General features: G+C 40.8%; 1 protein-coding gene across 1 annotated transcript in view; it reads right to left on the bottom strand.

Annotated features, from left to right (window-relative positions):
• sox6 (SRY-box transcription factor 6) overlaps positions 1–14,102 on the bottom strand; it is a 141,440-nt gene that overhangs the window by 19,189 nt on the left and 108,149 nt on the right. Inside the window, 3 exon segments of the mRNA XM_062423193.1 lie at positions 7,690–7,877; positions 8,063–8,243; positions 10,429–10,578. Of these exon segments, the coding sequence (XP_062279177.1) occupies positions 7,690–7,877; positions 8,063–8,243; positions 10,429–10,578 (519 nt within the window).

Here is a 14,102-nt window from a genome sequence, read left to right on the forward strand (position 1 = left end):
ACTATGCTGTTCTAATGAAAGAGATGAACAACTGAACAAGGCGATACTCATGGCAGAGTGGTTAAAAGATATGCATTGCTAATACCATGATGAAAATAGACAAACCAGGCCTTGGTGCATGATGTATTACCAGAGCCAATTTTAGACTTTGAGCTTTGGTTATACTTTAATTAATCATTTAATACATTGATTAACTTATTGAATTAACTTTGTTTAAATTTGTGTAATTATGAGCACAACATTACCAGAGACCATGTCAAAATAGGAGTAAGGCAAACCAGATGATACAGGCAAAGATCAAGTTGGTATTGTCAGTTTGCGCGCCAAAATACTTTGACATCTGAAATGGTTATTTAGAGAAAAAAAAGTGCCTTGTTTCAGGCACTTTTTTTCAGGCAGCTGGCAGTCATCAAACATTATATTCCTTCCAACAATGACCAGTTGCCAGCTTAAAGTCATTTTATAGCCTGATTATTCTTTGGCCTTATATTAAGTATATACAGTAAATGACATATTTAGCCATTTCTGTGAAATCTGACAACAGCAGCTGGATTTCCTTTCCAAAATCTCTAAACTGTTGCTGAAATCTCATCTATATTTCCTACGTGGTGGAAAGTATATGATCACATATGTTTAAAGCTTTCATAACTGGAACCTTTTAAAGCTGCAGCCATTTATGTTTGATAGTGTGTTGAATTGGCTCTGGTTATATCACACACCTGGTATGTGGCAAGTTAAAGGCAATGGCTTTCTGACCACAATACAGGTCTTTGTGTATCAAGTGTCACTCATCACTGTGGTCTGTGAAGACTCTGAGGGTCTTAGCCTAAACCTTTCAACAATATGTACCAGCCCTGATGGAGACAAAGACTGGACTTTAACAAGGCTATAGCTCCTCACAGCTCAGTGCTTCATCTGTTTTGTATTTTTGTTGTAGCCAGATGCAATGTTATTTATAAGTGTGCTACTTTCCAGTAGTTTTTGCTAGTTTTGAACCATTTAAATGTTAAGTACATCCAGCCATGCGGTAAACCCACAGTTCCTTTCATGCAGGCTGTTGCTTTCCCTTTGCTAAGGCTAATGCAGGCAGCAGCAGAATCAACAGTAGCAGCCACAAAAGGTTGGCATCCGTTCTATAGGAGTCGTCCTCAACATCACACAGAGCAAAGATGGCCAGCTATTCCAGTCCCATTTGTACTGCCAGGGCATCACCTCATTTGTTTAAAACAGAGGGGGGGGGGAAAGCCTTTAATTAAATTAAGGGGCTTAAACTATGTACAAGATTGGTGAGCTAACCCTATTCTGGGCTTTGTGCCAGTTGAATGTTTATTGTTTGTTTTTAATAAAAGAATATGCTATCATTATTCAGGATGACTTATTTTTTGTTGGAAGGAAAAGTCAAACCCACAAAATGTGACCCTTCAGCCTCAATTTGAAATGTGCATTTAGTCTTAACATTTCCTCTTAATGCCTGTGTCAACTTTGTAACAACACATCTGATACTTTTAAATACTTTTCTTATAGTACAACAACACTGACATAAAATGGTAACATTAATATATTTCTTGCTTAATAAAAACATTATAATTGTGTTATGTTTCTAATTAGATTTAGATTAGCTAAGATTTAAATCATTATAACCATCAATATATAACCATCTCTGGGATGACACACTGTTCAGTTCTTCAGTCCTCGACACTGTAGGGTTGGGCCGATGTAAAAATGTTCAATCAAGTTTGATATCAAGCCCAATACTGGACTGGTAATACAGAATTTTACCACTAAGTATCACACATGACAGATGCTGGCTAGTGGAACATGGGAGCGCATGAATTAGGGTATAGTAGCACCACAGTCAGGACTACTGAACAACGCATTGTGTTTTCACAACACATGATGTTTTTCTTTCTCACAACCATTCAACTTAACTGTTTTGTGGTAGGGTGCTGTGAATAGCCGTGGTGTTTCCAGTTTAACAGCTGGAAACAACGTGGCTACACTGTCAGGCTAACTAGCTGCTAGCCACAATGCATGCTGGTAAAATGATCCATTGCGTCCCTTTGTACCAGCAGCTTTTTTTCAAAACACAAGCTGCTCTCAGACTGCTGGAAACTGTATGCAGCTCGATCAGGTTTATTGGGTTATCAGTGAGATCTGTGGTGTTAGCACAGGTCATCCAGTGTCTCCGTGTGAGACACTTGGACGTCTCATAATGACAATTGCGGGTTCAGTCGGTTTGTATAAAATCAAATTGGTTCCAGCTCATGCATGCATTTGTGTTGAGATCATATACTTTTACATATTTACAATCTTCAGTGACCCAGAACTGTTGACCAGATCCTCGAGGGAATGTTAAGGTGGGCTAAAAAACCTGTCTTATCAGACCCTCCAGGTTGCAAACAGCAGGATATTAGAAACTGCAGCATTACCAAAACCCCTTTCACATATGGACAAAACCTCAAGACTCGTTGGACACTAGAGCCATTATGCTTCGACTGCAACAATACCACAGACTATAAATGGTCCTTTGTGGCTTATTCTTTTCCTTGTCTTTTGTTGTGTATGCCTTGTGGTGTGCGCCGCATCACAGGTCTTCGCTACTGGGGCCAGCAGCATTTCTGAGCAACTGCAGCAGGCCAGAAATTCACCATGTAAAATGACAACTGTAGAAAATAATGGAGCCACCACCGCCAAATGACCCAACCAAGATGCAGTCTTGATGTCTTTCTGGAAGACGAGACAGAGCAAAAGACCTGACCTGGGACACAAGCCCACAGGCACACACACTCACACACACATGCACAGGCGCATATTATCCAGAGTCATACTTTATTTTTATTCTTTTGGCATACGTGAACAATTGGACAAAGCATTAATGTAAGCAATCTTCACAATAGCACTTGCTGGCTACAGCCAGTGTCTGGGAGCTGAACATAATCTAATTTGGATGGGCAAACCCTTGTATGCCAAGGATTTACATTGCAGCCAAAACGCCTTGGTTTGCAATTTCCAAGACAGCAGTCGAAAAGGAGCAGAAAATTGCTTCCAGGGCTGCAGACCAGACAAGATTATATTCAAAGTCTTTGTGAGGGCTTTGCCTGAATAGACCCCTGACATCACATACACACACACACTTATGCACACACACACAGAGGGGAACAGTCTAACCACTATAACCAATAGGTTAGGAGTCCGGATTTTGTGGAGCACAAGTGTAAGCTCCATTTGAATATTTACAGGCTGAGCTTTGGGATATGGGAAATGGACAATTGTAGTTATCAATACTGAGGAGAGGAGGTGTTGCGGGGCAGGAAAGGGCAGTTCAATAGGTTAATACACTGGCCTTTCACCTTTTGATTCCAGTTAGGGACCTGTCAGCAAAGGAATATATTTTATCTCGCACAACCTCCCGGGGTCTCACACATGCAACTCCTGTCCGAACTACACCTAGAGAAAGGGATGCATCAATCCAGAAATCTGTCATACCTGACTATAATAGTCAGGTATGACAGATTTCTGGACTGATACAGGGTTCACAACAAGGCTTGCCCAATGGCCCAGGGCCAATAAATTGTAGATTTGGGCCTGTGACTGGTCAGTCATCGACCCAGACTGTGATAAGTCTTTTATCTCTTTTTTTTCTCCTTGGCCGGTGGCTGACTCTCATACCCGCTGTGCTGTTTCTAACACTCAGATTGGACACCACTGCAGTTAGGAACTGGCACATTTGTTGAAAACGGATGTAGGTTGAGAGTTTGAAATATGCTCTTTTGTCACAGAGGCGAGTTTGTTGAGGCTGAAAATTGAATTAGTGCTGTACTATTTCTCTACAAATTCTGAGTAAGAGGAATTAACCTACTCATTTACAAGCAATTTACAATTTACAGACAATTACACAAGCAATGTGTGCCATAAGGTCTAGCAGCACCTATCATGTGTGCTGGCAGTGAGGTCTCCTGGCTACACCCTCTTTAGTGACAGAATAGATGTCACTAAGAGTCTCTTGAATTTACACTCAGGCTTTTTCTTTTTCAAAGTTTTATCTGATTACAACAGCAGTAAAATCTGTATCATTTAGTCATATAATATACACACAAAGAGGACTATGTGGGCTATGTTACCTTTTGGTATTATTCAGCATACTTATTTTTTCTAAATTATTTTTCAGAAAAACTATAAAAAATACATTTGGAGAAGGCACTACATTTCTGATCCACTGGCCAAATACAAAATGCCATAAATGCTGATTCTTCATGTTATATTTGAGTGAAAACATATAGACGCTTGATAGTTATTCATCCATGACCCTGAGAAACAGCATGTCCAGTTATAGCTACAGTGCATAATAGGGAGAAACAATTCAAATGGTTACAAATGGGTTCAGATGTACAGTACTGTATTTGACTGTAGGCATAGTTGCGCATTCTAGGTAAAAGCTTCCACTGGGTGAGGAGGAGATAGTAAATAATGGAACAAAGTAATTGCCCTCTGTAGACAATAATACCTTTAGATAAATATTTCAAAAAGGTAAATTGCAGAAGGCTTGTAAAAGGTTTTATTGTACTGATGGGATATAGTAAAAACAGGCAAATAAAAAGACAAGCAAGAAAATCGTCTCCTGTAAAGCATGAATATTTTACATGTCCTCAGGTTAAAGGCTTGTGTACTGTGGAGCAGAGAGTCTGATCTACACAGTGCTTTCCTAGGTCAACGGTCAGGAAGGAAGAGAGAGAGAAAAGGAGGGATAGTCATAGTGATAAAGGTTAGGGAGGAATGCATTGTAGTGTTCAGACACACTTTGTATGAAAAGATGAATTGATCCATCTGTAAGCAGCACTTAGACCCACTCCTCTGCCCGGTCATTACACTGGGATGAATCAATATTTAATATCCCCCTCTAACAGCCACACTGGATGATCTTAACCTCTCCTTAATCCCATTTATGTTACCTTTCCAGAATCTTCTTCACGTAAGCTCTCACTATGATAAACTTCCAAACAAGAGACTGGGAGGGGAGCTATTAAAGACCCCACCATATTTATGTCAGGTGAGGCGCTTTCTTGAAATATTAATATTCTGAAACTGACCAAAGTGAAAGCTTTTATCAGGGGCATTCAAACCTTTCTAGTCTGTTGGCTTGTATCAGCAAAAGACTCTCTCTCCTTCTCTCTCATTTCACTGCTGAATTACAACCCACTGTTCTTTATAGCAGCAGAGGGATGAAGATGATGGGGCAATTCTTTTAGCTGACTTGATAAAGCGCGCCTCTAATTTCACACCATCCTAATAGGGGCAGTGTCATTGAAAATAAGAGGCGACAATATCTCACCATGATTTGCGCCAGCCAGGGAGTCAAGCATGAGCTCAGTTAAGGTGTCATTCAACAAGATGTATTACTGGCCTAATGAAAACAGGAACAAATTACCTGAGGAAAGGCTTTTAATTATTTATATTGCTGGGTTTTTGAAAGAGAAACAAATTATTATTATTAGGTGTTCCAATTTTGTGTTGTCAATAATGTGATCCTACCACACACACAACACACACACACACACACACACACACACACACACACACACACACACACACACACACACACACACACACACACACACACACACACACACACACACACACACTTTGTTTCTCTCTCTCTTTCAAAAAACACAAAAGGTAGATTACAGGTGAGGAGTGACTTGTTATTTCAAGCTGAAGATCCCTTTAGGGGAAAAAGAGGAAGCATTTTCCTGCTCTGAGATGATTACTTTAACATGCATAGGTTGAACAGACAAGTCCAAAATTCAGGGAACAAAACTAACTCCTACAAAAGACTAAGCTGGGAGGAAAAAGGCGTTAAGCTCTACCTGCTAAGGACAATGTAGCTGTAGGTGTGTGCTGCCTGTTGAAAATGGTTCTGCACATGTATTGTTCAGTTACTGCTTTCATGTCAGGGCAGATTCAGCTGCTTGGTTGACCACAGGCTCACCTCAGATGGAGGTGGGAAGGTAGCTGCACCAGCTCCTGCGACTGAGTGAAAAAAGGGAGCTTGCATACTCACGCGAAAAGCTTCACATACCATTGTGGCAAATGAACAAATAAAGCTAAAAATAGGAGATAAAGGCAATACAGTGGGAAATGCAGTCAAATTGATTACTATAAACAGATGATTAATAAAACATTTTTTTTCTTTTTCTGTATTTCTTATGAAGATTATCATCTAATTGGCATTTGTATATTCATGACATGAATATAAAATAATAAAATGGACAGCTTCACTATTTACTGAATTTTATTGACTGTTTGGAAATACAGTAGAGCTGTTTAAACGCTTGTTGTTTTGCTGCTGCATCTCGCTGGCTTGTTTTTGGCAGTTTGTCAAAAGCCTCAAGGAGACTACGTTTTTCATTGAGTGAAAATTACTTTATTTCTCGCGTCATGATTTCAATGTGCACGCAGCACCAGCCTCAGGTAACCAGCGTGAAGCAGACAGGTTACCGCGAGGCAATAATGGTGCTACATATCATACATGTATCATGGTAGTTAAAAAATAAATAAATCCATATGTTGTCATGTATGAAAAGACCCAAAATGAGCACTGTAAGCAGACTACTTGATAACTATGAGCAAATTATTTAAACAGCATTTGTATCTGAATTATTCTGTCCTAAGCTTTTGGTTTCCATTGTAACTGAACTTTGTGGAAGATGTACCTGTAACATTGTTTACATTTAGGGAGAAATTGTGACATGGTTTGTTTGTAACAACAGTTTAGTACAAAAACTTGATTATGGAATAATTCATTACTGTTAAGATATGTATTTTATTTTTTTATTTATTTATTTATTTTTTATTTAGTGCAGGAGAAGCTCTCTCTGTGTCCTCTCTGTGGGCTGCACCAACTTATCTGCTTCACTTCAGTAAGAGCATAGTTGATTGCCACCTGCATAGACAGTAATCTCTTCCAAACACCAAATTAGAGGGAAATCAAAATAGATATTCATTGACTTTTTTACATATACATTGACCTAGTTGAGGCTGTTGGTTGAAAGTGTCAGGTGCTGAAATATTAATGAGAATCGCTCCCAGTTCCTGCCTGCTCCTCACAGCCAACTGGCAACGTGGCATCAAGCTGAAGAGAGGAGGACAGCTTTTTTCTCTCCTTGATTGACTCATCGATTGAAGATATTTTTAAAGGGAATCCCTAGGAGTGTGTGCTCCTGGTACAAAGCAGCCCCATCCCGTGTCAAGGGACGGAGAGGGCTGCAAGTCTGCTTTAATTGGGCAGAGACTTCAGAGTCTTCTTAACCCACACCGGGCACTGCCATGGCCTGTCATGGCCCTCACACCAACATAAACAACACCGAGACCTCTCTCAACACGCACACACTAACATATTCGTACAAATTTGAGTAAACACACACATACACACTGAACTATGCCAGCGCTTATCAATACGACCACCCTGGACATGGATTAAAGAAAAATATTAGTCTTAAGAATTAATGCTATATCAAAATCACCATGTTCCACTTTCTTAGTTTCTTTCCTCAACTACTTTCAGGGAGAGCTAAACACTTGTGGTCAACTGATTGTTTATTGATTCATGGAAGCTTGCAATGGAGAAAACCTGCGTCAGGGAGACTTGACAGGGATAAAATCAGACACAGACTGTTAGATAGTACTCCTTACTTTGTCAATTCTGCAGTTGTTGAGGCCCACTGAACTGAGGGCGGACAGTTTTGCCTCCATGCCCTGCTGGTGGTGTTGCAGCTGTTCCCTCTGGATCTGCTCCCTCATTTTACGAGCCTCCTGGATGGCCTTCAGCACTGTGTCCTGGTCCCCGAACAATGCGGTAGAGTTTAGGCTGGACAGGATGTCTGCGCGCACACACACACACACACACACACACACACACACACACACACACACACACACACACACACACAATGAAGTAAGTGTGTTGTACCAAAGCCTTACAATGTGTTCTCTTTCTTCCACTGAAAGTCTGTGTTTGAACAGTGCAAATCTGTGTGTATGTGTGGGATCATGTTTGTGGTCTTACCCAAAGAAGAGCCTCGGCCCAAGCCACCTCCAAGTGGGCTGGGGATACCACCCTTGCTGAGAAGATTGTTTGGGCTGCTTTTACAGCCAGAGAACAGGTTTTGTGTCGGTGATGTCGGGGATTTGACCAGTTCTGTCGTCTTTGGCCGAGCAGAAAGGTTGAGAGGCTGTGTTCCCTCCTCCTACGGCAGATAGAGATAGGAATAGGAGAGAAGACAGATGTGAATAGGTGCCCCCCCTTCTCCACGTATGGAGGAGCTTCGTATTCCCAGACAGCACAGTTCTCCTCTGTTCCTGTTTAATTATAGGATCCCTATCCTGATCCACACCTCCCTGGCTCTCTGCTCTTCTCCTCTCCTCTAGTCTCCTCTCCTCTCCTCCTCATCCATCCTTCCTTTAGAGCTGCGCCTCTGCGATCTTCCTCACAGTTGCCCAGCGCCTTTGTTCACACTAATTAAAGCAGATTCTGTCTCACTGTACATCTTCATCTGTTCTCCCTCTCCTCCTCCCTGCTCTGTGTCTGCACTCTGGTTCGAAGAATAAATAATGACCAGATAACAGCGCTGCCAATGATCAAAGACAGCTGTTCCATTCATCAGATGTCGACTCGCATTATCTACTTCATTAACTTGTTTTCTCATTTCATTCCTCATTTGTGCATACTTGGTTTTATCATACACTTTGATATGCCGGTTCTTAAAATGTACAGTGTGATGTGTTTTAGGAAACACCTTAATGTTATAGTTGTGAGGTGAGGTCAGAGGAGGATACACATATTTATTGTTGTATTAGCTGAGCTGGTTGCAGCTTCTAGAGCATTTACTGAGGATTATATCTTATGAACAGAGTTTAAAATGAAACATTTCACACTAAACAAAAATTATCTAAATTAACCTGTATTTTTGTATCATAGTTGTGCTAACATCACTGTGAAAAGATCAAATTAAACATTGAAATTCACATTTACTTTTCCTAATATGTAAATAAATTAAGAAAATGATCATATATAGATAAACTAAAAATATCACCGATCCATAATTAGACATTTGATCACCTAAAATTAAAGAAAAAGACAAGATAATAAACAAATTGCCCTGTAAGCCAAGACACACTAAAATCAATTATCATAGTAGACTTTCTTTAATACAAGAAATGCTGAATTATTCTGAATAGAAACAATTTAAACATTTGCGTCCCAGAAGAAAACTGTCACTTTCCGCCGTAGAAATTGCCCTGTGTATATAGATGTCTTTTAAACCAGATTAAGACTCTGTCGTTAACAGTATTTTTCAAAGCCCAAGTGTCTCCTTGTCCAAACATATGGCTCAAGCATAGACTGCCCCAAGGCCTTGTTATTGCTGTGCCAATAACAGTTTGTCATGCAGTGAAGCTGAAAGCAGACAAACAAAACTAAAGGCTGATTCCATTGGACTGTGGATACAGATGGGACGATGCCAGGATTTATTTGCTTTTCATTTGTATATAATACATTTTATTTAAATTCTTAATCTTGTAATATCTGGCAATATTTGTAATATTGTTACTAGACTTAGTGTTGTACTAATATTGACCAAATTAGCATCTAATCTTATAAATAGAGAATTTTGTTTATGTGATGAAATTACAGTGTTGAGTCAGTTTGATGGCAATCTTTCAAAGGAAATCCCAGGAGGGCTTGAGACCTGAGGGATTGTGTGCTCATGTGTTTGTGTGTCTATGTGTGTGTGTAACAGAAAGTGCAGCGAAGAGAAAGCCAAAGTGCCTTCCTTCTATTTCAAGATATGATTTATGGCCTTTCTCCATTGTGATATTATTAAGCTAAACTACTCCAAATGGGCGTATGTTTCTGATTATGGCCTTAGTGAGTGGGGATGATGAATATGGTCTTTCCTCTGCATGGAGGTCTAGTGAAATCCTGCCACACGGCAGCAGAAAATACACCCTGAATTCAGTTTGTTTACAAGGCAAAGTAATCAATCCTACTTTTTGTTTCACTTTTGTCAGCATTTGCATAGCACTGTTGTAATGGTTTTGTTCCATTTCAGTTACAATGAAAGAAGAAAAAACTTTTCATTGTGAAAAAAAATTAGAAACCATGTGTTCCACAAATTACTGGCTTTGAGCAGCGATAGCCATAGCAACCATGTCCACAGAGCTCTGGTTAAGAGAGAGAGAGGGCCTTGTTATTGGCCAACAGATTGATGGCCTGTTAGACATTGGACTCAGCATCCGCTTGGTGTAACGCTGGAGTAGCGAACAGTATAGCTGCTACATTATTGAGACAACAACCACTAGGCTAGTCTAGGTCAAGTACCACTCAATGTCTGGGCTAGTGGGTGGGCACATTGAAGTAGTTGAGGGTTGTACCTTGACTTGAGTGATGGGGCTGGAGGAACTCTTGTCATTCTTCAGAGAGGAGGGAGAAATGGGCCCACTCGCATTGAGGGACTGGGGGAGTGGAGGCATCTTGGCTCCAGGAGAGACCTGCATGCTGGCAAGCTGGGCGGCATACAGTTGCTGTAGGGAGGTGGAGAAACCCACAAGGCATTAACATCCAAATCCAGCAGACATTCAAAGTTTTATATTCTGTCTTTTCCTCTCCCTAGAACTCTCTCTGCTTCTGTGTCTGCCTTCATCTCTCTCTTTTACGTCTTTCCTCTCTTTCCATGAGGCTGGCAGAGAACCTCCATCAAAGGTCTTAACTGTATTTCAAAGGCTGAACCCAGAGAGAGACAGCAGTCTTAAAAACCACACAGAGATGGCTTTCATTCAAAATACTTGGAGCCCCTATTTTCCACTCATCACAGAGAAAAGTTTGCCGACTGGATGCAAGTGTGTTAGCAAAGATCTCTCATTTCTCAAGATCTACACAGCTTCCCACTGAAGTTTCTGGCCTGTGATTTGTCTCCACACAGCCATGTGAGACAGTCCCATTCCACAATGTTCGAAACCCAACCTCAGTTGGATTGCCATCATAGAATATGTTAAACACAAGTATTATTGAGGCTTAGAAACCTGCACAAAGAACACTGATGTAATCATCGTTATTTTCCTTGGCGTTAAATCAGTAAGATGTCCAACTGTTTGTGACATTACCACACAAGAGGGTGGTTCAAATGACTGGCGAGGCACCCAATAACAGTCGGGCCTGTAACAGGGTTGAACTCTGAAAGCTCAATTTACGTTTGATTATGTGGCATATACTATAAAGGGTGGTTAAGGATGTTGATATGAGGTTTTGAAAGTACTCCAAAAAATCTGGTGAGCCACAGACTGCTAATTGTCTGTTGGATCAGATTTTTGACAGTAATTCATATCCTTTATTCTCAATAAAGTTACAGTTTAATGTCTTGGCAAGTTAAGTTGTGCGTTTATTTTTTATATAATTAAAACCTGACACAAATAATACCAGGCTGATTTATTTAAATTATTTTTTGTGTTTGTTTTTGCGTGCCTACAGAGCCCAGCACTCCTATGCTGCCTAGACTTCTTTCCGCCCCAGGTCTCTATTGATTGGCCACCAGGTAAGTGATGAAATTGGCTTTTGTCTCCCGCTGCAAGTGGCAGGGGTCTGTCAAATAGAGCTACTGTCTGGAAAAGAGTGTTACTCCATGTAGCCATTTCATCAAATAGATAGCACCCCTGAACTCCCCCACTTGCCTGATCTTCAGACCAGGTAAGCTTTATGGCTTGTTGTGTTATTCAGTCAGATGGTACTGTCAGGAAGATTCTAATTTCTCTTCCTCTGGCCAATCAGTAAACCCTGTTTCATTTCCTGGTTTGACTGGCCACATACAGACGGCATTTGTGTGGATGTAAAAAACAACCCGACCCCTCTGGCCTCACCTTCAGCAGTGTAGATGCAGACTAAAGCCAAACAAAGCACTTTATGTCCATGCACATATCTCCAGATATAAACACATATGTGCTCCTGTAAGAAACTTTATCGCTGCCACATAAATGGCAGTACAAATGGTCCATTCTTCCAGGGGACCTGGGGATAACAACAGCACATGGGCAGCGGAAATGACAGACTGATTATGTTCCCACAATGATAGCACTGCCCCCACCTCCCTCACAAATGGCCTTTTGTCTCCGGCACGAATGGACACAGGAGTGGACCCAACTCTATTTTCTTCTCATCTGCACTAGACTTAGTTAATGTCAGTGGTAAAGGCACTCTGTGTGTCTGTGTTTAAGAGAGTGAGAGAAAAACAGTGACGAAGAAGGAGAGAGAGGGGAGTCTCCATTCACTGCCTGTCACTCCAGGCTACGAACGATTCTTAGTAGAGGAGCGGAAGCGGAGTCTGTTGGACAGATGTTTGCTAACAGGCCTGTTGACGGGCATGCCCCTGACCTTGAGTGGGAAGAACTTTATTGTCCCGGAAAAAGAGCATAATTAGACTTTGCCTCAAATTAGACACAGTCAGGATGCTCTTTTCAGCACTGATTAGCAGGTCAGTACCATGGGTGAGAGTAGTGGTTACCCTTGTAACCTGGAACAGTCTACCCCCAAGAGCCAAAGAACAATAAATACAATCAGCGGGAAGGACAGATGAAAAGTGTGGTAGCTCACTAGACACTGCTCAAGGACAGAAATGAAATGTCTCAGTGTTCAATGTGTGAAGTCTTTTTCCTTATTGTCATAGTATGTTAAGGTAAGAAATCAAAGACAGTAAATTGACAATAGAATACAAAATTATTGTGGGACATGCGTTCACCATTTGGAATACAACCTCTATTAGAATTTGCTAATGTTTCAGGCAATGTGATGCCAAAGGCTGAAGGATGATGCATCCTGCCAAGGTTGGTCTCCCTAAGCAGAAGACATCTGCCTGCCTCCCACAGATGATTCCCTCACATCTAATAGCCCCTTCTTCATATCTTCTTGCCAGGTGGGGGCAGCAAAAGGTTCATGGTAATGAGGGTCAAGTTGAAAGTCAGTGCTCCGACTCTAGGGTGTTGGACGACTAGGTGAAACTTAGTCTTTATCCCTACACTCTTCACACTGCAATTGTCTTGCTTCATTTGATCAGGAAAAAACCCTTACAACTTCCATGAAACATATGATACTTCGGTCTATAAAAAGCCAGGGAGCAGTACACCAAGATACAACTTGTATGACGGGAGAAAATAGCTAACGGGATCACAATGTGGGTGCTGAGAGAAATTTGCCAAAAGAGAAATATGTGCTTGCACATCTCTTTGCAATTTTATGTTTAAAGTGTGTATGTATGACTTACTAACTACAGTATGTTATTTTTTGTTGTTTCTTTAGCACTTTGAAAAGCAAATGCACTAAAAACATTACTGATGCTCAACACTACTTTTTTTTTTTGACCTCACCATTCCCTTTCCCCAATAGACCAGAACAGATCTCAGCAAACATGGATTCAAAGTGAGTGCAGCATGCCCAAGGTCAGCCTGTTAGCCTCTGGTAATTAAAAACAAGCCCTCTGGAGGCAGCAGAGGTTAAACGGGGAGGTTCACTTTTCTGCCTGCGACATTAAACTGAGATTACACACTCTGCTGATGATGTTAGACATCTCAGAAGTCATATTCAGGAGATGATGTGCAATTAAAATGGCCAGCCTCTGTTTATTTAGTAAAACAACACAGTTGATACTATCCATTCACCGGACTATATGAAAAACATTAATTTTCTCATAACTTCCATCTACATTTTATTTCCCTTCTGCGAACACTGGAGCATATCCCTCATAGTATTAAGAGAAAAAAAATAACTTTCTGTGGAAAATCAAATGTGCATCTTGTTTTTCTTCAAGAATGGCAGTGCCCCAGCATGGCAATATGTGCTGGAAAATACAGTGGCAGATATTTGTCAGACTTCCTGCTGCCAGCAATGATGGTACATTGCACATTTACAACTGTGGCCTGCAAAAATATGAAAATAAAGGCAAACAGATGCCTTGAAACCATGATATTTTGTAAAACCAATTAACATCTCTGTATTTTTACATGTGGTGAGCATTATCCGATGAATGCCACACTTTTAATTGCACTCTCTGACTCTTTGTATG

Source organism: Scomber scombrus, chromosome 1, assembly GCF_963691925.1.
Source record: "Scomber scombrus chromosome 1, fScoSco1.1, whole genome shotgun sequence".
NCBI lineage: Eukaryota > Metazoa > Chordata > Actinopteri > Scombriformes > Scombridae > Scomber > Scomber scombrus.